The 21,910-nt window shown below is 50.3% G+C and overlaps 1 protein-coding gene and 1 long non-coding RNA gene across 5 annotated transcripts in view; one reads left to right on the plus strand and one right to left on the minus strand.

Moving 5' to 3' along the window:
- Positions 1 to 21,910, minus strand: part of LOC138737184 (CSC1-like protein 2) — a 94,897-nt gene extending 72,987 nt beyond the window's left edge. Inside the window, exons 1-5 of one of the 4 annotated variants that reach the window (XM_069887818.1) lie at positions 21,891 to 21,910; positions 14,660 to 14,786; positions 6,123 to 6,202; positions 2,379 to 2,457; positions 463 to 500 (exon numbers count right to left, since the gene is read on the minus strand). In XM_069887818.1, the coding sequence (XP_069743919.1) occupies positions 463 to 500; positions 2,379 to 2,457; positions 6,123 to 6,202; positions 14,660 to 14,776 (314 nt within the window). In that variant the 5' untranslated portion in view covers positions 14,777 to 14,786; positions 21,891 to 21,910. Of the gene's footprint in view, positions 1 to 462; positions 501 to 2,378; positions 2,458 to 6,122; positions 6,203 to 12,276; positions 12,418 to 14,659; positions 15,249 to 20,713; positions 20,771 to 21,890 lie in introns of those variants that run through there. The other 3 variants (XM_069887820.1, XM_069887821.1, XM_069887819.1) reach the window with 3 other exon arrangements.
- On the plus strand, positions 1,801 to 19,124 carry LOC138737185 (uncharacterized). Its single transcript, XR_011340823.1, has 3 exons — positions 1,801 to 1,987; positions 11,185 to 11,415; positions 18,791 to 19,124. It is a non-coding gene; the product is annotated as an uncharacterized lncRNA (long non-coding RNA).

Raw genomic sequence — 21,910 nt, forward strand, 5'->3', positions numbered from 1 at the left:
GTATTCAGACAACAACACTGAGTCTTTTGCTTAGAGTAGGGGAATCAGAAACTAGAGAATGTTCAGTAGGTTTAAGGTGACGGGGAAGAGATTTAGAGCTTTAACAAACCTGGGGGGGGGGGCAGAGGGAGAAAGGGGGGTGGGTGCTGAAGGGTGAAAAGGGGTGCCACAGGGAGAAAAGGTGGGTGCCAGTGGGAGAAGAGGGGTGCTGGAGGGAGAAAGGCCAGAGGAAGAAAAGGAGTGGGTGGGAGAAAGGGGGGAACCCATCCTCCATTGGAGACCCCTCTCCACACCCCACACCCCACACCCCTTCACCTATCTCCACCCCTTCACTACCCTCCCACCCTCTCCCCCAGCCCAGCCCACCCCATGCTCTCCCCCCACCCCCACCCCATGCGCTCCCAGGTGCCCATTCTTGCCCCATCCTGAGCAGCAGGAGTTCCTGGTGAGTGAGATGCTCACTTCATGGTGAAGGTGTTCATTATCCACGAGCTGATGCCCTGTGAAGACAGGCAGAGTCAGTCAACGTCTACTGGACTCCTCTTTGACAGCTCAGCGAGGAACCACCCCCCCCCCCCCCCACCCTCCCAGGGTGTAACCAAATCACCAAAAACCATCACCAACCCCCCCCAACCCCCCATGCCATGACACCCCTCAGCTCCCAACCCCACTGTGCCTCACTGCAGTAGTGACAGTGAGTCTTGCCATCCTTCCAAAGGCTACTGAAGTTCAGTATCCCATCCACCCAGAGGGGGTGTGAGAAAGGAGGGAAGGAGTCGAGAGAGGTGTGGGGAAAAACTCAAAAACTGGAGAAATTCAGCAGGTCAAACAGTGTCCTTTATGTAGCAAAGGTAAAAACACAGAACCAAAGTTTCAGGCTTCAGCCCTTCATCAAGGTGTGAGAGAATCCCAAACAAAAAGGTGGGGGGGTAGGGATGGCAAAGGCAGGAGGTGATCGGTGGAGAAGCGAGGGCGGGGACAGCAGCAATCGAGGGGAGGAGGGATGTTCGCTGAGCACCTTCGCTCCGTCCGCACCAGTGACCTCTCAGTAGACAACCATTTCAGGTCTGTGTCACACTCCCACACTCACATGTACTGTCCCACCAAGACCACCCGCTAATTGGAGGACCAACACCGTCTGGGCCCTCTCCAACCAGTTGGCATTAACATCGACTTCTCCATTTTCTGCTGGCCTGCTCCCCTCTTCCCCTCTCCCTTCCCTTCCCCTTTCCAATTCTCCCCCCACTTTCCCCTCCACCCACCCAGCCTGATCCCTGCTGTCCCCTTCTTCCAACTCCAACCTCCCAGCCTGATCCTTGCTGTCCCCTCCCTTCCCCCTCCACCCATCCGGCCTGCTCCCTGCTGTCCCCTCCCTTCCACCTCCACCTAACCGGCCTGCTCCCTGCTGTCCCCTCCCTTCCCCCTCCACCCACCTGGCCTGCTCCCTGCTGTCCCCCTCCCTCCCCCCTCCACCCACGTGGTCTGATCCCTGCTGTCCTCTCCCTTCCCCTTTCACCCACCCGGCCTGCTCCCTGCTGTCCCCTCCCTTCCCCCTCCACCCAACCGGCCTGCTCCCTGCTATCCCTCCCTTCCCCCTCCACCCACCCAGCCTGATCCCTGCTGTCCCCTCCCTCTCTTCTCTGCCTATCACCTCCTGCCTTTGCCACCACCCCTTCCCCTCTACTCTTGTGCTCGGACAGTTGCCAACATTTTCCCAGACCTTGATGAAGGGCTGAAGCCTGAACTGTTGATTTTGTATCTTTATCTTTGCTACATGAAGGTCACTGTTTGACATGCTGAGTTTCTCCAGCATCGTATGTTTTCACTTCAACCACAGTGTCTGCAGAGTTTCATGATTTACTTCCCATCGATAAGTTAGTCAGGAAGGTTGTTTCCACCGGAAGGTGAGATCTCGAGGACAGAGCCTCAAGATTCGGGGAGTAGACTTAAAACAGAGATGAGGAAGAACTGCTTTTCCCAGAGAGAGGTGAGTCTGTGGAATACACTGCCCATAAGAGGGTGAGTTTGGGTGATCTGTGCGTACATGTTTGTGTTGATGTACGGGTATACGTGTGCCCATGGAAGCTGAGGAGGGGGCCCATTTAAAAAAAATATTTAAAACACTTGGAGAGATTCTCAAATAGTCGGGATATTAAGGGTTATGGTGACAGCCATGGTCTTCCTGGGGGAGAGATTGGAGGGAGGAACCAGCAAGAGAGGGAGCGTTGGCGGGGAGGGGGGGAGCTGAGACGAGGAGAGAGGAAGAAGAGCCAGCCCCCATCCCCCCCATCACAGAGCAGGAGGTGGCTGCAGGGGCAAGCTGCGAGGGAAGGGTCCCGGTGAGGAGGGGGGAGTGGGAGATGGATCTTGCTACTTACGACATCTTTTATGAGGCGCTCGTTGGATCTGGAGAAAGAGGAGATTCGTCTGTAGGTGTTGGGACCGTCTGTGGCCTCGCTGCAAGGGGAAAGGGCTCAAGGTCAACATGTTCCTTTGCGGGAGGAGTCACGCGATGGAGTAGTGGCCGGACGGTGAACTCCAGCCCTCTCCAGAAAAGTCGGGAAAAACAAGAGAAAACACAAAGGCACAGAAATAAAAGTTACAGAAAAGTGAGTATAAAGGTGGAAAGAAGATGGCGACAAAAAAAGAAAAGTCGAAAGCAACGGTAAGAAGAGAGGAAGAGAAGACAAAGGAGGGAAAAGGTGAAGGCCTTACCTGTCCGAAGAGGCCCGCTGCGGAGAGAGAAACCCGCTCCCTCAGGTCGGTAAATAATGGACTACAAAAATGGCTCGCAGAGCCGAACAAAAGTGCGCAACCGCGCATGCGAATGAAAAAAAACACACCGACGGGAGGGGGGACCAGCTGGGGAGTCGATCTCCACAGCCGGCAACGACAGCTGCAGAACACCTGCAGCAAGAAGAGACCACAGAAGACAATAGAAACAAGATAGAAGAGGAGGAAAGGGCACCAAAGAAACAACAGATGGTCAACCCAGAGGAAGAAGAAGAGGAAGAGTATGGTGAAATAGAAGAAGAAAAGAGAGGCAAGGTAAAGGATATACTTGCTCTTATTAGAGGATACATGGAATCATTTAAAGAATGGCAAACACAGGAATTTAAGGATTTAAGAAAAAGAATAAACAACACAGAGGAGAAAATAATTAAAATGGAGATGACCTTAACAGAAATGGGAAAAAAAATGGACAAGATGGAAGAGCGGGCAGTAGCAGCAGAAATGGAGGTAGAAGACTTAAAAAAGAAATTGGAGAAATCTAATAAAAAAACTAAAGAGACACAAGAACTACTAGCTCAAAAAATAGATACAATGGAAAACCATAACAGAAGAAATAACATAAAGATAGTGGGCCTTAAGGAAGATGAAGAAGGCAAGAATATGAGGGAGTTTATAAAAGAGTGGATCCCTAAGACCCTAGGATGTCCAGAACTACAGCATGAAATGGAAATAGAAAGGGCACATAGAGTATTGGCCTCTAAACCACAACCACAACAAAAACCAAGATCTATTGTAGTAAAATTCCTAAGATATACTACAAGAGAAAAGGTACTGGAGAAGACAATGGAAAAAGTAAGAGAGGGCAACAAACCACTGGAGTATAAAGGGCAAAAAATCTTCATTTATCCAGATATAAGTTTTGAACTCCTAAAGAAGAGAAAAGAGTTCAATACAGCAAAGGCGATTTTATGGAAGAAAGGGTATAAATTTATACTAAAGCATCCAGCGGTATTGAAAATATTTATTCCAGGACAACAAAACAGACTATTCGCGGATCCAGAAGAAGCACGAAAATTTGCAGAACAATTACAAAAATAGACTGAGGGAGGAAGACGGGTAATGAGAGTTAAAATGATCACGACTGATATGTATGTGGGTAAAGACAAAAATAGACTGAGGGATGAAGACGGGTAATGAGAGTAAAAATGATCACGATTGAGATGTATGCAGGTAAAGAGGTATAAGAGTGAATAGAGACAATGAGCATACATGAATGTATCTGTACTTAGAGGAAAATATGGATAGTATAGACAAGAATTAATAAGGGAAGGTAATGGAATAGAGAGAATAAGGAGGGAATTAAAAGAGGGACCTTTGTGACATATGAAAAGTGAAATCTTTTCTGGGGGAGGCGGGGTGGGGGGAAATAGCGGTCACTGCAAAATCAGTTGACGCTTGCGAGTGGATTCGCAAATCCAAATGGAGAGGGGAGATGTGGTTGTCCGACAAGGGATAAAGGACAACTCAGGAGGTGAAGGGGAGATTGGGGATAAATAAGATAGAAATAGGAGAATAAGGAAAATGTTAGATGTTGTAGGAATGTTGTCTTATAAAGAGTTGAAAATAAGAAAACAGAAATGGAAAAGGAGGAAAGGTAATGATGGAAAAACGGAAAGAGAAGATAAACAAAATATAAAAGGGCTACGCTGAACTATATGTCTTTAAATATTAATGGAATACATAACCAAATTAAAAGGAAGAAACTACCAAATTTAAATGAATAAATGTATTCCATTAGAAAAAATAACATATTGGTTAAGAAATAACATTGAAATATTCGAACAAGTATAGGAGCCTTACATTAAATACAATAGCGAAAACCTACCGGGGACAAACATTACCTAAGTTGATGGAAGGAGAAGGAAAGAAAAGAATGGACTCAGTAGAATTTCTGGTGTAATTTTGTTGAATGACAACATTGTCTGACTGGCTTAATGCAACCTAGATTGTATACCTAAAATGGATGAGAGGGGGGGGGTGGGGGGTTGGTTTGGGAGGAAAGGGGGGGGGGAGAAAAAGTCACTGTATATATGTGAAAAGAAATAGTGTATATCATGGCTAATGTGATTTATGGTGTGAAAAATAAAAAAATTTAAAAAAAAAAAAAAAAAAAAAAAAAAAAACATGTTCCTTTGCTCACAACGGGGCTCTGAGACCTCGCTCCCATCTTCCCCGCTCCCCCTGCTGAAGGGATGGGTGGTGGGGTGGGGTCAGTCCCACTGCAAAGATTCCCTTAAATTTGCAGGGCAGGAGTCGTGCTTTGTCCACACGTGTACACATACACACACATGTACACAAATACACATAGATGCACACACATGTAGGCACACACTCACACATGAATGTATGTGTACATGCAGAAACACATTGACATAGATGCATGCACATGTGCATACATATACAACACAAGCACATGTGCAGAGATGCATACACATACTCTAAAACATACACTTGCTGGAACATACACGCATGCACACCCACACTCAAAAGAACGATCATACCTGCACAAGCTCGCATGGGTACACACACATGAACTTCTCTCTCTCACACACACACACGCACAAAAAAAATCTTGCTCTCACACACATGCACGATCTTGCTCTCACACATGCACATGATCTTACTCACACACAGACACATTTTCTCTCATGCACACATGCTTTCTCTCAAGCGCACACACTGGTTGCTGTCAATCATGTGATGATTCCCTGGAGATTCTGCCTCCTAATGACCCCCTCCCTCCCCATCCAAATTTCAGTCAATGGTCAGTGCTGTTCGAGCTCGATCGGGAATGCTCCAGTTTGAAGTCACCCTTCAGCACCTCTGGACAGGGGTCCCTGTGACTACGGTGGTGGGGGGGAGTCACGTTCCCAACCAAGGGTGCAAAGGGAGGACCTGCATCCAGATGTTTTGTCAGGTTACAGCCAGAGGACCTGAGCTGGCGGAACATGAAAAGCGGGAACTACAGGACAGGCAGTATCTTTGGGAAAGAGAAAGAAGGGTCGATCTTTCATCCAGAACCCTTGATCAGGGTGGGGGATTTGTTGGCTAGGAAAGAGGGTCTCACAGCTTCAATGATCCCTGTTCAACCTCCTGTGCTGCCTGTGTGGAGTTTGCACATTCTGTTTGCAACTAGGCAGGTTCCCCGCCAACCCAGGGTGCATCAGTTTCCTCCTTCATCCCAATGGCGTCTGTTGACCAAACTTGCGAAGCCACGTGTTTAGTGACAGAAGTTAATGCGTTTCCCTCAAGATTTAGACACTGACGGCACCCAATTTGGCCAAACGATCGCCACGAATGGAGAGGGAACTGGGTGAGGGGAGAACTACCTGGCGTTGTCGGAGACGAGAGCGATCCGCCCATAGTCCCAGGCTGCCTTCCTCAGGATGGAGAACACCAGGATGAGGAGCTGCAGGAGAGAACAAGAGTCAGCGCAGGTCACACCCACCAATGGGGACATGTGCACATTGCACAATCACAAATACCACACAGGCACCCTGCTCTCACTCACGCACACTCGCTCACTCGCACACACGCTCGTGCACCCTCCCTTCTGAACGCACTCACACTCGCACACTTACACACACACTCACACGCTCATGCAACCTCCCTCCTGTGTGCACTCACACCCACTCACATACTAACTCACACACGCACTGACGCTACACTCACTCAAATACACTTTCACATAGACATACACTCACAATCTCACTCACTCACGCTCTCTCCTCACACACACAATCTCACTCGCTATGCACACCCACACATCAGTGCAGACACACTTGTATGCACAAATACGACACCGAGGTATGTTGCACGCACAACCACACAATGTACCACAACCTGCAGGAATTTTCAGATAAGATTACACTGTGAAGAATAAAACTGAAACCGACAAGAACAGTGGGGGGGGGCGGGGATGTAGAGTGGAAAGAGGCAGACCTGGGGGGAGCAGAAGGGTCTCTCCCTTACCCCCTCTGCCTCCTTTCCTCCAGTTGGCCACCCTTTCCCTCCCTTCTCAGGCCCGAAACGGCAACTGCCTTTGGCTTGCCCTGGACGCTGCATGACCTGCTGAGTTTCTCCAGCATGTCAGCATTCTGCACCAGGCCCTGGCATCTGCAGATTGCCTTGTTTACATTCACAGGAAAAGACCAAAAAAAACCTTCGGCCTATCGTGACTGTGCTGACCTCAATGTCAACTTAAACTAATCCCAAGTGCCTGCACATGGTCCATATCCCTCCATTTCCTGCCAGTTCATGTGTCTGTCTAAATCAGTGGTTTTCAGCCTTTTCCTTTCCCCTCACGTCCCACGTTAAGTAACCCCTCTGCCATCGGTGCTCTGTGATTAGTAAGGGGTTGCTTAACGTGATATGTGAGTGGGAAGGGAGGGTTGAGAATCACTGCCCCAGACCCAATTGTTACTGAAATATTTTGTTTGAGTAAAATTGTCATTGGCCCATTTCCTTTCGAGATCTGAAACCGTGCACATAACGAGTCAGTGAGGGACGATTAAAACAGTGGTTTTCAAACTTTTTCTTCCCACCCACATCCCACCTTAAGCAATCCTTTACTCACCACAGAGCACCGATGGCGGTGCTTTTCAAACGGTCCCCCTAAACTCACATTCCACCTTAAGCCCCACCATAAATCCAAGGCCTCATGCGCTGCCAAACAGAGGTTATCCACAAACTGGATATCCCGTCCGAACGCTCTCCAACCAGATAGGACAAGCGTCCACTTCTCTGATTTCCCCTCCCTCTTCCCCTATCCCTCTGCCTCCTATCCTCTAACTCCCCATCCCATTCCCTTCCCTCTCCATTTACAGCTACCCCTATCATTTCTACCCTCCCACCTTTCATCACCTGTGCTCCTCCCCTTGTCCCTCCCTCCTCTTCACTCCCCCACCCCCCCCCCAACCTTTTATTCAGGCACCTCCACAGGTTTTCCGTCCAGATTCCTGACGTAGGGCCCGGGCCCGAAACGGTGGTCAACCTTCAGCCGCATGACTTGCTGAGTTTCTCCGGCGCATTTGTGTACTGCACTCGACCCCATCATTGGCAGACTTTCCGGGGTGGGGTGGGTGTGGGGGAGAAGGAATGCCTAATTGCCTCAGGTTTCCAAGAGATAGAGTGGGGTACTGAGAGGAATGATCCGCCGCGAGTGATGGAACAGGACTAGGGGCTGAATGGCCACACGGTGCTCCACTTTCCCATGTCTGTACGGGGGTGACGTGAAGAACATTAACCCACAAACGCACCCTCAGTATCTCTGAGAAGCACTACATGATTTCCAGTGGTTCCAGAAAAACCAGTTTCCACTCACTTCAGGTTAGCACAATGCTGTTACAGAGCTCGTAACTGGGGTTCGAATCCCATGCTCTGTAAAGTGTTTATACGTTCTCCCCGTGACTGCGTAGATTTCCCCCGGGGGCTCTGGTTTCCTCCCACCCTTCAAAGCGTGCAGGGAGGTGGTTTGTAGGTCAATAGGATGTAATTGGGTGGCGCGGACTCATTGGCCAAAATGCCTAAATTTAAAATTTAACCTTCACCTGTTAAAGAACAAAAGGTTGCATTTGACTAAAGGTAAAGTTGCTCTGATGTGCAATCAACCCGGCTGGTGGTAGGTCTTTTGAATGGACTACTTGTGCTTGAATTATATTACAGACGCATGCTATAAATGTAATCACTGATATGTAGTAGAGTTTACTGTCAGTGCAACAGGGCTCCGACCTCCCATCCATCGCAGGCCTCGACATGCAGCAGCCAACATCATCATGGACCCCCCCCCCCCTCCCATCACTCTGGTCGCACCCTTTTCTCACTGCCACCGTCGGGCAGAAGGTACAGGAGCCTGAAGGCCAGCACCTCTACGATAGAACACGACAAAGCAGACTCTTCTAGTCTGTGTCAAACTATTAAACAGCCTTGTCCCACTGAACTGCACCCAGTCCCTATCCCTCCATGCGCCTCCCATCCACGTACTTGTCATAAAGTGTTAAAATTGAGCCCACATTCACCACTTCAGCTGGCAGCTCATTCCACACCCCCCCCCCCCCCCACCTCTCTGTGTGAAGAAGTTTCCCCTTTCACCCCTGTCCTCTGGTCTCTATCTCACCTACCCTCAATGGAAAAAGCCGACCTACATTTACTCTATCCCTTTGTAATTTTGTTCACCTCTACCAAATCTCCCCTCATTCTTCTGCCCTCCAGGGAATAGTCATAACCATTCCCTGTAAGGAGTTTGTATGTTCTCCCCGTGGACTCAGTTCCTCAAGTCCCAATGACATCCTGATAAATCTTCTCAGCACTTTCAATCTTATCGAATCCTCTAGTAATTTTTTTTAGACCTACAGCGCAGTAGGGGGAGCTGGCTGATGGAGGACCTCAGTTTTCTTCAGGCTGACTTCCAGGCCAAACATTTTGGCAGTTTCCGCAAAGCAGGACGTCAAGCGCTGAAGAGCTGGCTCTGAATGGGCAACTAAAGCGGCATCGTCTGCAAAGAGTAGTTCACGGACAAGTTTCTCTTGTGTCTTGGTGTGAGCTTGCAGGCGCCTCAGATTGAAGAGACTGCCATCCGTGCGGTACCGGATGTAAACAGCGTCTTCATTGTTGGGGTCTTTCATGGCTTGGTTCAGCATCATGCTGAAGAAGATTGAAAAGAGGGTTGGTGCGAGAACACAGCCTTGCTTCACGCCATTGTTAATGGAGAAGGTTTCAGAGAGCTCATTGCTGTATCTGACCCGACCTTGTTGGTTTTCGTGCAGTTGGATAATCATGTTGAGGAACTTTGGGGGACATCCGATGCGCTCTAGTATTTGCCAAAGCCCTTTCCTGCTCACAGTATCGAAGGCTTTGGTGAGGTCAACAAAGGTGATGTAGAGTCCTTTGTTTTGTTCTCAGCCAGCTCCCCACCATGACTACCAGCCCCCCCACATCTCCATCGGGCACACAAAACTCAAAACGGTCAACCAGTTTACCTATCTCGGCTGCACCATTTCATCAGATGCAAGGATCGACAATGAGATAGACAACAGACTCGCCAAGGCAAATAGCGCCTTTGGAAGACTACACAAAAGAGTCTGGAAAAACAACCAACTGAAAAACCTCACAAAGATAAGCGTATACAGAGCCGTTGTCATAACCACACTCCTGTTCGGCTCCGAATCATGGGTCCTCTACCGGCACCACCTACGGCTCCTAGAACGCTTCCACCAGCGTTGTCTCCGCTCCATCCTCAACATCCATTGGAGCGCTCACACCCCTAACGTCGAGGTACTCGAGATGGCAGAGGTCGACAGCATCGAGTCCACGCTGCTGAAGATCCAGCTGCGCTGGATGGGTCACGTCTCCAGAATGGAGGACCATCGCCTTCCCAAGATCGTATTATATGGCGAGCTCTCCACTGGCCACCGTGACAGAGGTGCACCAAAGAAAAGGTACAAGGACTGCCTAAAGAAATCTCTTGGTGCCTGCCACATTGACCACCGCCAGTGGGCTGAAAACGCCTCAAACCGTGCATCTTGGCGCCTCACAGTTTGGCGGGCAGCAGCCTCCTTTGAAGAAGACCGCAGAGCCCACCTCACTGACAAAAGGCAAAGGAGGAAAAACCCAACACCCAACCCCAACCAACCAATTTTCCCTTGCAACCGCTGCAATCGTGTCTGCCTGTCCCGCATCGGACTGGTCAGCCACAAACGAGCCTGCAGCTGACGTGGACTTTTTACCCCCTCCATAAATCTTCGTCCGCGAAGCCAAGCCAAAGAAAGAAACAGCGCAGTAACAGGCCATTTAGGACCATGAGCCCATGCCGCCCAATTTAACCTCCCACCCCCCCCCCCGGTACATTTCAAACAGTGAAAGGAAACTGAAGCCTCCGGGGAAAACCTGCGCAGACACGGGGAGAATGTACAAAATCCTTACAGACAGCACAGGATTCGAACCCTAGTCCTGATAGCTGGCGCTGTAAAGGTATTGCAATAACCACTAGGCCAACATTGCTGCCCCCTAGTCATCCTCTCGGTTCAACAACAGTTTTTTCCAACTATCAGTCCCGTGAATCTCCCCTCATTCCTCTAGTGATACAGGACATACAGCATAATAACACAGTACGACACAAAGTTGTGCTGACCTGCATAAACCTGCTCCACTACCTCATTGCCTCGATTACTATTACATCTGTATCCCTGTCTCAGAGTCTTTTGAATGTCCCTATTGAACTAGCCTCCCCCACCATCCCCCGGCAATGCAATCCATGCACCTGCCACTCTCTGTGTTATAAAACTTACCTTAGATCTCTCTCAAAAAAAAGGATCTGCATTATTGTAACGCTACTTTTTTTTCTCTCTTCCATTGTGGTAACTGAATTTTTTTTAATCTATACCCCCCTTTCAGGTGCTCGGACGCAGATAATGCTCCGGCAGACGCGGATGGGGGGGGTGCAGCTGGGATATTCAGGTAGCCGTGGAGAAGACACCTTTCTGTCACCTGAACGTGCTGGCTGAAGGAGAGCCGCGTCCGAGCAAATGCCGGCTCCTGCGGACTGTGACCGTAGTCCCACTGCTGCTTTCAGGCGCAACAGAGGATTCTCGGAGCCGGAGATTATACCTACAGGAGGAGGGTTAGGTAAGTGCTCCTCCTGGCCGGGTTCTCCACTTTCAGGTGGCCACCCGACAGCCGCATTGGGGTAGAATAGGTGGCTTTACAGTCAGGTATTGTGGCCACCTGAAAGTGCCATCTTTTGCAATTTTAATCTTGTTTTAATTTAATATTCACAGTTAGAGTTATTTTTTTAAACATAGTACCAATTTGGCTGCAGCAAAGTAAGAACGTTGGTACCTATGTACATTAATGCACCTTAAACTCATTACCAAATCAAGATAATAAGTACTTGGGTTTAAACCGTCCGCAGACGCCACACAGACACGAGCTGGAGAAACTCAGCAGGTCACGCAGCGTCCATGGGAAGGGCCGCTGACGTTTCGGGCCTGGGCCCTTTGTCGATTTCAAGGCTGCTGATTAGCTTTGATTGCTCGTTACAGCGGTGTTCCATGCTGCTTTCTGCAGCTTTAGTTATCGGGGGTATCGGAGCCAGCGCCATCAGGCTGAGGAGAACAGCTTCTCCCCACGGGCAGGGAGAATGGTGAAGGGGGGAACTGCTTACGCCCACCATCCAAGACCCTCTTATTTATGAAACAATATTTATTTGTTTGTTTAGATGAATACTTGCCGTGCATATGTATTGTTTGTCTGTACGTACGTGTGTTATGCCTGTTTGTGTGTCTGCGTATTTTGCACTGAGGACCAGAGAATGCTGTCTCAACGCCCTGCAATAAACTTGACTGATAGATTTTGTGTATCACAGATTTTCCTGTTTCAACTTGCAGCTGCCACTATCTGTCTACGAGGAACATTTACACGCATCCCCATTTCATTCTTTCAGGAAACAACAGCAAAAAAATGTGGGCTCTAATAACCTGGGCGCACCTGCTTTGCAGAGCTGGGTGTGACAGGAGATGGGAAATTAGAGGCCGTATTCAGGACTTTGCACCTTTCCTGAATATCTTGCTGGGTGGGGTCCTTCATTGTGCCCTGGGTACATCAATTGGCCCACATCTGGAGTGGATCCTTAATGCAAAAGGCAATGAGAAACAAAACCAGTCAGATATCATCGTCAGCCCTGGTCTGAGCAGAAGGGACAAATGGCCTCCTCAGTTATGAGAAGGGATGATTTTCCCTGCAAGCGTAGGAGGCTGAGGGGCAGAGGTGGAGGCTGGAACAATAGGGACATTTAAAAGACTCTTAGACAGGGACATGGATGTAAAAAAGAGGGTTTTGGGTGTGAGGAGGGGGGAAGGGTAAGATTGCTGTGGAGTCGGTCAGCGCAACATCGTGGGCTGAAGGGCCTGTAGTAATGTTTGAAATAACCCACTCCAATCCGGTTCCACTTGCACCTGGACCCACTTTCCTCTCAACCCCCTCGCCCCCCCGACTTCTCTCTCCACCTTTCCCACCTGCATTTATCCGATACCCTTCCCCACTGCTATCTCCCCCCCCATCTCGTCCCAGTCTCGACAAAGTGTGTCCAAACCTGAAATGTTGACTGGATCCATGGATACACGAGGACGTCTGGAGCAGGAGTTGGCCATTCAGCCCGTCAGGCCTGCTCTACCATTCGATGGCTGATCTGGCCGTGGACTCAGCTCCACCTACCAACCCCGTTCCCCGTGACCTTTAGTTCCCCTATTCTTCAAAAGTCAACATGCATCTTAAATGTATTTAATGAGGCAGCTTCTACCGTTTCCTTGGGCAGAGAACTCCACAGATTCACCGTTCACTGGGAAAAGCAGTCCTAAATCTACTCCTCCAACTTGAGGCCATGTTCACTTGTTCTGGTCTCACCTTCCTGTGGAAACAGTTTCTCTGCCTCTATCTTATCAATCCTTTTCAGAATTTTATGCTGCTATCAGATCCCCTCTCATTCTTCTAAATTCCAGTGAGTACAGTCCCAGATGACCCATCTCTCCTCATAGGCTGTATCCCTGGCCAATCAGCAATCTCCTTTTATGAAGAGCCACACCCCACTGTCCAGCAACCAGCCAATCAGGTGTGTGCCTGCCCACAAGCCTGAGCACCCACTGGCCCCAGTCACTGGCCCCTGCTCTACAGGGCGGGAAAGTCCCTGCTCGGCGGAGTAGGGGCCAACCAATGACAGTGCAAGCTCAGGCTGTGGGCAGGCACGCATCTGATTGGCCGGTTACTGGACAAAGGGTGTGGTCCTCGATAACAGGAGATTGCTGATTGGCCACCAGTACAGCCTATGAGGAGAGACGGCAATGCTCCAGCTCCCTGCCCAGATCGTGGCCGCTACGTGGACGCTATCCGTGAGGACCACAGATAACGGAGCACTGTGCTCCCTAAGGCTAGCCAGGGTATCCCAGTACATGGAGATACAGTCCTCTGTATTCCCTGGGGTGGGAGGCTGTGAAATCCCCATGGGTAGCCCTAACGCGAGGGCACATTTTCCCTCAGAGGGTCTAACACTCAGGGAATCCTCTCCTCTTGCCTCCCACTGCACTTGAGCCCCTTTCTTCCCCGACAGGTCCCACGGTCGGGTGCAAGTCAGCACGAGTGTGTGAGTGAGTGCAACGGGAGAGCCGTTGCCCTGTTCTATTGTTTGACTGGTTATCTAACAGATCATTGGTGATTGTGATTTGAATCTTGAAGCCTGCTTCCTGCTGCACCCCCAAACCCTTCAATACAATAAGTAGACTAACCCCACCCCTTCATCTCTGGAATTAACCTGGTGAACCTCCTCCAAAGCCAATGGATCCTTCCTCAAGTGAGGAAACCAGAACTGCGCGCAGTGCTCCAGATGCAGCCTTGCCAGTACTTCGTACAGTTGCAGCAGAACCACCGCCCCCCCACCCCCCGCTCCTAACTCAATCCCTCCAGCAATGAAGTCCAACGTGGCAGCATGGTAGCGGTCAGCGCAACTCTATTAGTGACCCGGGTTCGAATCCGCTGCGGTCTGTAAGGAGTTGGCACGTTCTCCCCGTGTCTGTGTGGGTTTCCTCCAGGTTCCTCCCACTGTTCAAAACGAACCAGAATTTTAGCTGAATTGAGGCATTTGAGCAGCACGGACTCGTGGAGCGGAAGGGCCATGTTTTCATGCTGTATCTCTACAATTTTTTTTTAGCTTTAAATTCCATTGGCCTTCTTGATTGGGGCCCTCCACCTGCTCCTGGTTTGCTCCCAGATTTCATATTCAAGTTTCCACCCTCCTACCAGCCTGGAGCTTCAGGAGTCCCCTCCCCTTTCCCCACCCTCGCTGGGTTACCTGCCCCCCTTGCCCATGCCCGCTGCTTACCCAGAAGATGATGAAATAGAGGAGGAGCACGGTGGGAATGCCTCCAAAGCTGTTGCCCCGCTGCTCCTCCGACTTCCCCAGTGGATTGTAGCAACCGGTGCTGTTGAACGCCACCATGTTGGATCTTCTGTGGGGGGTGAGCACGAAGGTTTATTTAGAAGAGGAGCCTGGGAACGAAGTCGATTCTATCTTCCGAGCCTGCCCAAGAGACAATCTTGACGGATTTGATCAGCGAGCAGGAAGACGGACACTGCCACACCCCTTCACCGGTGAGGTGCTGCTAGGGGTGCCTGTCGAGTAATTGGGCAGGGTTCGGGGATGCTTTCACTCAGAAGCAGAGGAGATTTAACGGAGGCCTTCGAAATGGGGGCTTCTGATAAACCAAACGTATCCTCTCTGAGAGGGCTGGGGAACTGACAGAGGGAGGTCTGGGTTCACCTGCGGCGAACCCGAGAGGGGAAGAGGGGGCAGGGGGACATTCCCCACACCCTGCAGATGGAGTGCCCGAAGGAGAGGTGGGAGGGGATCTCCAGGGGTCTGGAAAAAGGCTTAAAAAGGACCAAATGTGCAGGCCCATGGGGAGAGGTGTGGGCAGGAGGGGGCGAGCCGCAGGCACGATGACCTGAGCGCCTCCCTTTGTGAGGTAAGGTTCCGCAGTTCTGGGTTCTCGGCTGGGTGAAGTGAGCAAACTTTGGCCTTCCCCGATGGGGGGTGAGGGAGGAACTCAAAGGTTCCTCATCACCTGGTGTGGGGGGGATGTGGAGTGAGGTGGGGTGGGGTGGGATTGGACTGGATAGGGTGGAAATGGGTGGAGAGGAATGGGGTGGGACGGGAACTAGATGGGGCTGTGATGGGACTAGATGAGAACTGGATGGGGTCTTAGATGGGGCAGGCCGGGGACTAGACAGGGCAGGGACAGGGACTAGACAGAACTGGGACTAGATGGGCTGGGATGGGACTGGAACTAGACGAGTTGGGACAGGGACTAACCGGGGCAGGGACTAGCTGGGGTGGGGACTAGACAGGTTGGGACGGGTACTAGATGGGACTGGGACTAGATGGGGCAGGATGGGCACTAGACAGGATGGAACACGGGTGGATGGGGGACAGGGATTAGGTGGGCTGTGACCCAAACAGCCTGGATCCAGACAGGCCAGGACAGGGACCAAATGGGCTGAAGCCAAGTGGGGTGGAACCAAAGGGCCGGATCCAGACAGGGTGGAACAGAGTCCAGACGGGCCAGGTCCAGACGTGGTGGAATTGGATGGGCATTTATTGACAGACATAAGTCTCACTTGCTGTGGCCATGCAGGTATATAACTCTAACAATTATAAATTCAATTATCACCCAATAGAAACAAAAGGTAATGAATAAAAAAGGATAGATAAATATTCCTATTTGCATTTCATGCCACAGACGATGTGCAGCAGATCATTGGTCATCCTGCAGCAGGATTATATTCCCTGGAGCATTAGAGAATAGGGGGAGGTTTACAAAATTATAAGGGGTATAAACAGAATAAATCCAAGTTGATGTTTACCACTGAGGGTCAGTGAGATACAAGGATGAAACACAAATGTCTGCAGACACTGTGATCGTGGTAAAAACCCACCAAAATGCTGGGGGAACTCCGTGTCTATAGGAGACACGGATACATTGCCGACGTTTCAGGCTTGAGTCCTTCTTTGGGTCGAGGCAGAAGCAGGAAATCTCAGAATATAGACAGCGCCGGCTGGGAGGAGGAATCCAGACCAACAAAAGGTGTTAAGAGGAGAAGTGAGAATTTATCATGTCTGTGCGAAAGGAGATGGGGAAAGAGAGGGACAGAGTTGAGGGAAGACGATGGGGTGGGGGGGGAAGAAATAAGTGAGGGGGGAATTTAATGAAAGCCAAAGAATTCGATATTGATGCCTTCCAGTTGGATGGTGCCCAGATGAGGTGCTGGGAATTTGCGGGAAGTCTCGCTCTGGCAGTGCACGAGACCATGGACAGACATGTCCACGAGGGAATGGGATGGAGAATTGAAATGGGTGGCAGGCCTGTGCTGAACATGTTGCCCATATTAAGCCAAATCTCTGCTGATAGATAATGATCCATATCCCTCCCTTCCATGTCTATCTAAAAGCCTCTTGAACATTTTTATCGTATCTGCTTCCACCATTACCTACCCCTGGCAGCCCCTTCCAGGCACCCACCACTCTCTGTACAAAACTTGTCCCCCCCCTAAGCATCACCCTCTCGCCCCACCACTTTAAATGCATGTCCTCCAGTGCATCGACATTTTTTTAACCCTCGGAAATGATTCTGCCTCCCTTAAAGTCTGTACCCCATCCACATCCTTTTTGCCCTAAGGTAGTGGCGAGAAGAGGTTGTGACCAAGGCGATGGGGGGAGGGTGGGTCCTTTATGATGTGGGCTGCCTTCTAGAGACACACCTCATCGATTCATTTCCAATGCTTAGAATTGGCCAACTTGTCCTTGGGGAAACAGTCGATAAATGAGGACATTGCTGTAACATTTACCACTGAGAGGGGTTGAATTAAGAGCAGAGAGGTTCTGCTCTAACTGTACAAGGATGAAACAACATTTGTCCGGACTGCAGTGCACTATAACAGTATATCGATACAGGACAATAAATATTCAATAATAAATAAATTAGGAGATAAATTGGGGTAGGGTTTGTCAGTTGTTGGTCACATACAAACACTTTAAAACAGATCTTATTTAATATACTAGAGCTCTACTCATGCTAGACATGTTGGGGCCTCAGAGCCTTTACAAAAGCTTTGGAGAGTGCCCAACAGACTTCACTAATGGATTGTTGTTTACAAAAAGGCAACAGATGAAAGAGCTTGTCAGAGCCGCCTTCTTATAGAGGGGAACTTGCTGTTCTAAGAGAGTCATGTGGTTTTGCAACCAGAGAGAGTCAAACAGGCTTTCTCTATGAGAGAGAGAGAGGGGAGAGAGAGAGATCAGTTCTACAGTGTTACAGCCAGCAATAGCAGCTGGAACTGGAACAGGACAAGCTGGCAAGCTTGTAGAAAACCCCATTTGGAAGACAGCCTAGTCAAAGACCTTGTGGTTCATGCAAGAGGAGAGGACTGGACTGGCTGTCTAATGTTTCACTTGAAATAAGGAAAACAAAAAGGACCTGAAAGAAAGAGGTTATCATCTGGAGAAACCTGAAGCAGGCAAGTTTCGTCAGCAAGACACTGAAGTGGCTGATTAAAAAGGAATCAGTTGTGGACGTCCTGGAACAACAAATCTCTCTCTGAAAACTGACAAGAACCTTCCTATGCGGTAACCATTTACCTTTCAAGCACCAAAGCCTGGTGAACTTTATAAATGTTAAATTCTATGCACAGTATAAGAATTGACTGCAACCAGTGAACTTGGAGAGTGAGATTGGACTGTGAATTAAAGAACTTTTCTGAACTTACACACACATTACATACACGTGTGCTTAGAATTAGAAGGGGGTTGTTAGGTTAGTTAAGTCAATAGTGATAAGTTAAAGTGTGATTCTGTTTTCATGTTTAAAGATAATTAAAAGCAACTTTTGTTTAAGTAACCATTTGTCTTGGTAAATATCTATTGCTGCTGGGTTTTGGGGTCCTCTGGGCTCGTAACAGCACACACAGCACATATTAATCACACATGCATACAGCTATAATGCAAATATTTTGGAATAATTTACTTGGTCACAGGTTACCGACAATCCCTCTCAGGAGACCCGAGTTTCACATGAAGATCTGCAATGAGCTGCCAGAGGTGGTGGTAGTGGAGGCAGGAACAATGTTGAAGAGGCATCTGGACATGTAGTCCAATGGGCAGGGCATGAGGGGATATGGAATTAATAGAGGCATCGAGAACATCTGCAGGGAACGCTGCTACAGCACACGCTCGGTTCTCGCAGCTGCCATTAGGAAAGAGGTGTAGGTGCCACAAGACTCGCACCCCCAGGTTCAGGAACAGCTGCTCCACTCCACCGTCAGATCAAAACAACAAACTCAATCGGGGACTTGTTTAAGGACTTTGCACATTATTTATTATTGAATATTTATTGTCCTGTATTGAGTAGTTTGTTTACATTTTTCTCTTATGTTGATATTCCTTTCTTCTTAAATACAGTTTACAGTTACCAATATGTGGTGAATCTGCCTGGCCTGCAGGAAATAGAATCTCAGGGTTGAACGTGACGTCATGGATGATAAATCTGAACTTTCAAATGGGATTAGTGTGATCGACGAAGGTCAACAGTGGGCCAAAGGGCCTATTTCTAACCACTCTGTGACTCAGGATCCAATGTTCCCTCTAATTTTTAGTTGTCAGTGTGCACCTCACTCTGAGGTTGTGCCAATTCTTAACCTGTGACAAAAGTCTGTATGCACTGAATGCTTGTGCAAATGTAAACTTGAAATGGTTTCAAGATCATTTTGGCACAGCCCATCCCTCATGGCGAATAAAACGGTATCAGAATGTTTTAATACAAGTAAGATAACTAATTGTTTAACTGACTAATTTAGGGGTTCTCAACCTTTTTCTTTCCACTCACAGCCCACTTTAAGTAATCCCTATGCCGTCAATGCTCTGTGATTGAGTTTGTTGCTGGGGAGTCTGATGGTGGAGGGGGAGCAGCTGTTCCTGAACCTGGTGGTGCGGGTCTTGTGGCACCTGCACCTCTTTCCTGATGGCAGCAGCGAGAACAGAGCGTCTGCTGGGTGGTGTGGGTCCTTGATGCTCTCTGATGACAGTGCACCCAATGCCTCCACACCCCTTGTTATTGGTAAACCTCAGACACAAGTTTTTTTTAAATAAAACCCAGGGAGCGGTGGGTGCATCTGAGGAGTCCCCGAGGTACCTGAATGCAGCTGCCTAAAAGTGGCTGCTCGGGGTGGTTGATGACAATCAGCCGGCGACCCAAATCCCTGCACCTGACAGCCCCCCCTCCCCCAACGTTCCGCACTGACAGGCACTGGAGTGCGCTCCGAGGCGCCTCTTCTGCTGTCCCTTTCAGGTGGTCAGTGCGGCACTTTCAGGGCTGCCACCTGAATGACCATTCCACAGGGCTGTATCTGCTTCTGCAGGTGCATTCTTGGCAGAGGATGCACCTGAAAGCAGCTTAAGAGTCTTTTGAATCTCCCTATTGTACCAGCCTCCACCCTCTCCGGAGGAGGGTTGGTGAGTCTCCTCCGAGCCGCATCAATACGCTCTTTCAAGTGGCCTCCCGACAGCCGCATTCGGTAGAATATGCTGCTTTACATCGGGGTATTCTGGCCTCCTGAAAGAAGCTTTAGTCAGGCACATGAATGCAAGAAAAACAGAAGGTTCTGGGAGTGAGGGAAGGGCTGGATTGTTGAGTGTTGACATAGGTTTACATAGGACTGTTCTGTCTTCTAACATCTTTGGAGCAGATGCCTCCTTTGGCAGCCAGGATATCATTGGATGGAGACAGAAGATGAGCAAACAGTAACATACTTTACAGCAGTAACTGTGCGACCAGTAACTTGCTTCATTGCCTGCGAGTTCTTCAAGGAACTCCATTAAAAAACAAGGAAATCAGAATTGGAACACAACCAGAAAATGGTGCAAATGAGACTGGCCTGACAGGAGCGCCTTGTTCTGGCCTCAAACCAGACCCCCCCCCCCCTCACCCCCCCCACGTGAATAGGAGCAGGAGGGGAACCCGGGGGAAGTTCAAGCCGGGACTTGTCAGTTTCCAGCTGGTGAAATGGGCAAATCAAAGCCAACAGTGTCACGGCACGGTCGGCAACGAGCCCTGGGGGAGGGGGGGTAAGAGAGAGGGGGGGGAGAGTGGGAGGGGGGGGGAGAGTGGGAGGGAGGGGGGACAGGGAGGAAGGGAGGAGAGGGAGAGGGAGGGAGGGGGGAGAGAGAGAGGGGAGGGGGTAGAGAGGGAGGGAGAGAGAGAGAGAGGGAGGGAAGGGGGAGAGAGAGTGAGGAGGGAGGGAGGGGGGAGGGAGGGGGAGAGGGAGAGGGAGAGGGAGGACACCCGGTCTGGCCCCAAGCCCACTCTGGGCGAGTCGCCCATGTTACCTGTGGCTGGTTCTTGCAGGACCGCACCTGGATGTTCACTCTCTGGGTGAACGTTTTTCACCTCCCCTCCCCCCTCCTCCCACCCCACTCCTCCCTCTCTCTCTCCTCCCTCTCTCTCTCTCCTCCTCCCCTCTCTCTCTCTCTCTCCCTCTCCCTCCCCTCTCTCTCTCTCCACTCTCTCTCCTCTCTCTCTCCTCCCCTCTCTCTCTCTCCTCCCCTCTCTCCCTCTTTCCTCCTCCTCTCTCTCTCTCTCCTCTCTCTCTCTTCCTCTCTCCTCTCCCTCTCCCTCTCTCCCTCTTCCTCTCCTCTCCTCCCTCTCTCTCCTCCCCCTCTCTCTCTCTCCTCCCTCTCTCTCTCTCTCCTCCCCTCTCTCCCTCTCCTCCCCTCTCTCTCTCTCTCCTCCCTCTCTCTCTCTCTCCTCCCCTCTCTCCCTCTTTCCTCCTCCTCTCTCTCTCTCCTCTCTCTCTCCTCCTCTCTCTCCTCTCTCCTCCTCTCCCTCTTCCTCCTCCTCTCTCTCCCTCTCTCCTCCCCTCTCTCTCCCTCTCTCCTCCCCTCTCTCTCTCTCTCCCTCTCTCCTCCCCCTCTCTCTCTCCTCCCTCTCTCTCTCTTCCTCACTCCCCTCTCTCTCTCTCCTCCCCTCTCTCCCTCTTTCCTCCTCCTCTCTCTCTCTCTCTCCTCTCTCTCTCTCTCCTCCTCTCTCTCCTCTCTCTCCTCTCCCTCTTTCCTCCTCCTCTCTCTCCCTCTCTCCTCCCCTCTCTCTCTCTCCTCCCCTCTCTCCCTCTCCTCCCCTCTCTCTCTCTCTCCTCCCCTCTCTCTCTCTCTCCTCCCCTCTCTCCCTCTTTCCTCCTCCTCTCTCTCTCCTCTCTCTCTCCTCCTCTCTCTCCCTCTCTCCTCCTCTCCCTCTTTCCTCCTCCTCTCTCTCCCTCTCTCCTCCCCTCTCTCTCCCTCTCTCCTCCCCTCTCTCTCTCTCCCTCTCTCCTCCCCTCTCTCTCTCTCTCCCTCTCTCCTCCCCTCTCTCTCTCTCTCCTCCCCTCTCTCTCCCTCTCTCCTCCTCTCCCTCTTTCCTCCTCCTCTCTCTCCCTCTCTCCTCCCCTCTCTCTCTCTCCTCTTCCCCTCTTTCTCTCTCCTCTTCCCCTCTTTCCCTCCCTCTCGCCCGATTAACCGCGTTCCGGCTCACCAGTGAGACATGTCCTTCCC

Source organism: Narcine bancroftii, chromosome 6 (genome assembly GCF_036971445.1).
Source record: "Narcine bancroftii isolate sNarBan1 chromosome 6, sNarBan1.hap1, whole genome shotgun sequence".
In the NCBI taxonomy this organism is placed as follows: Eukaryota; Metazoa; Chordata; class Chondrichthyes; order Torpediniformes; family Narcinidae; genus Narcine; species Narcine bancroftii.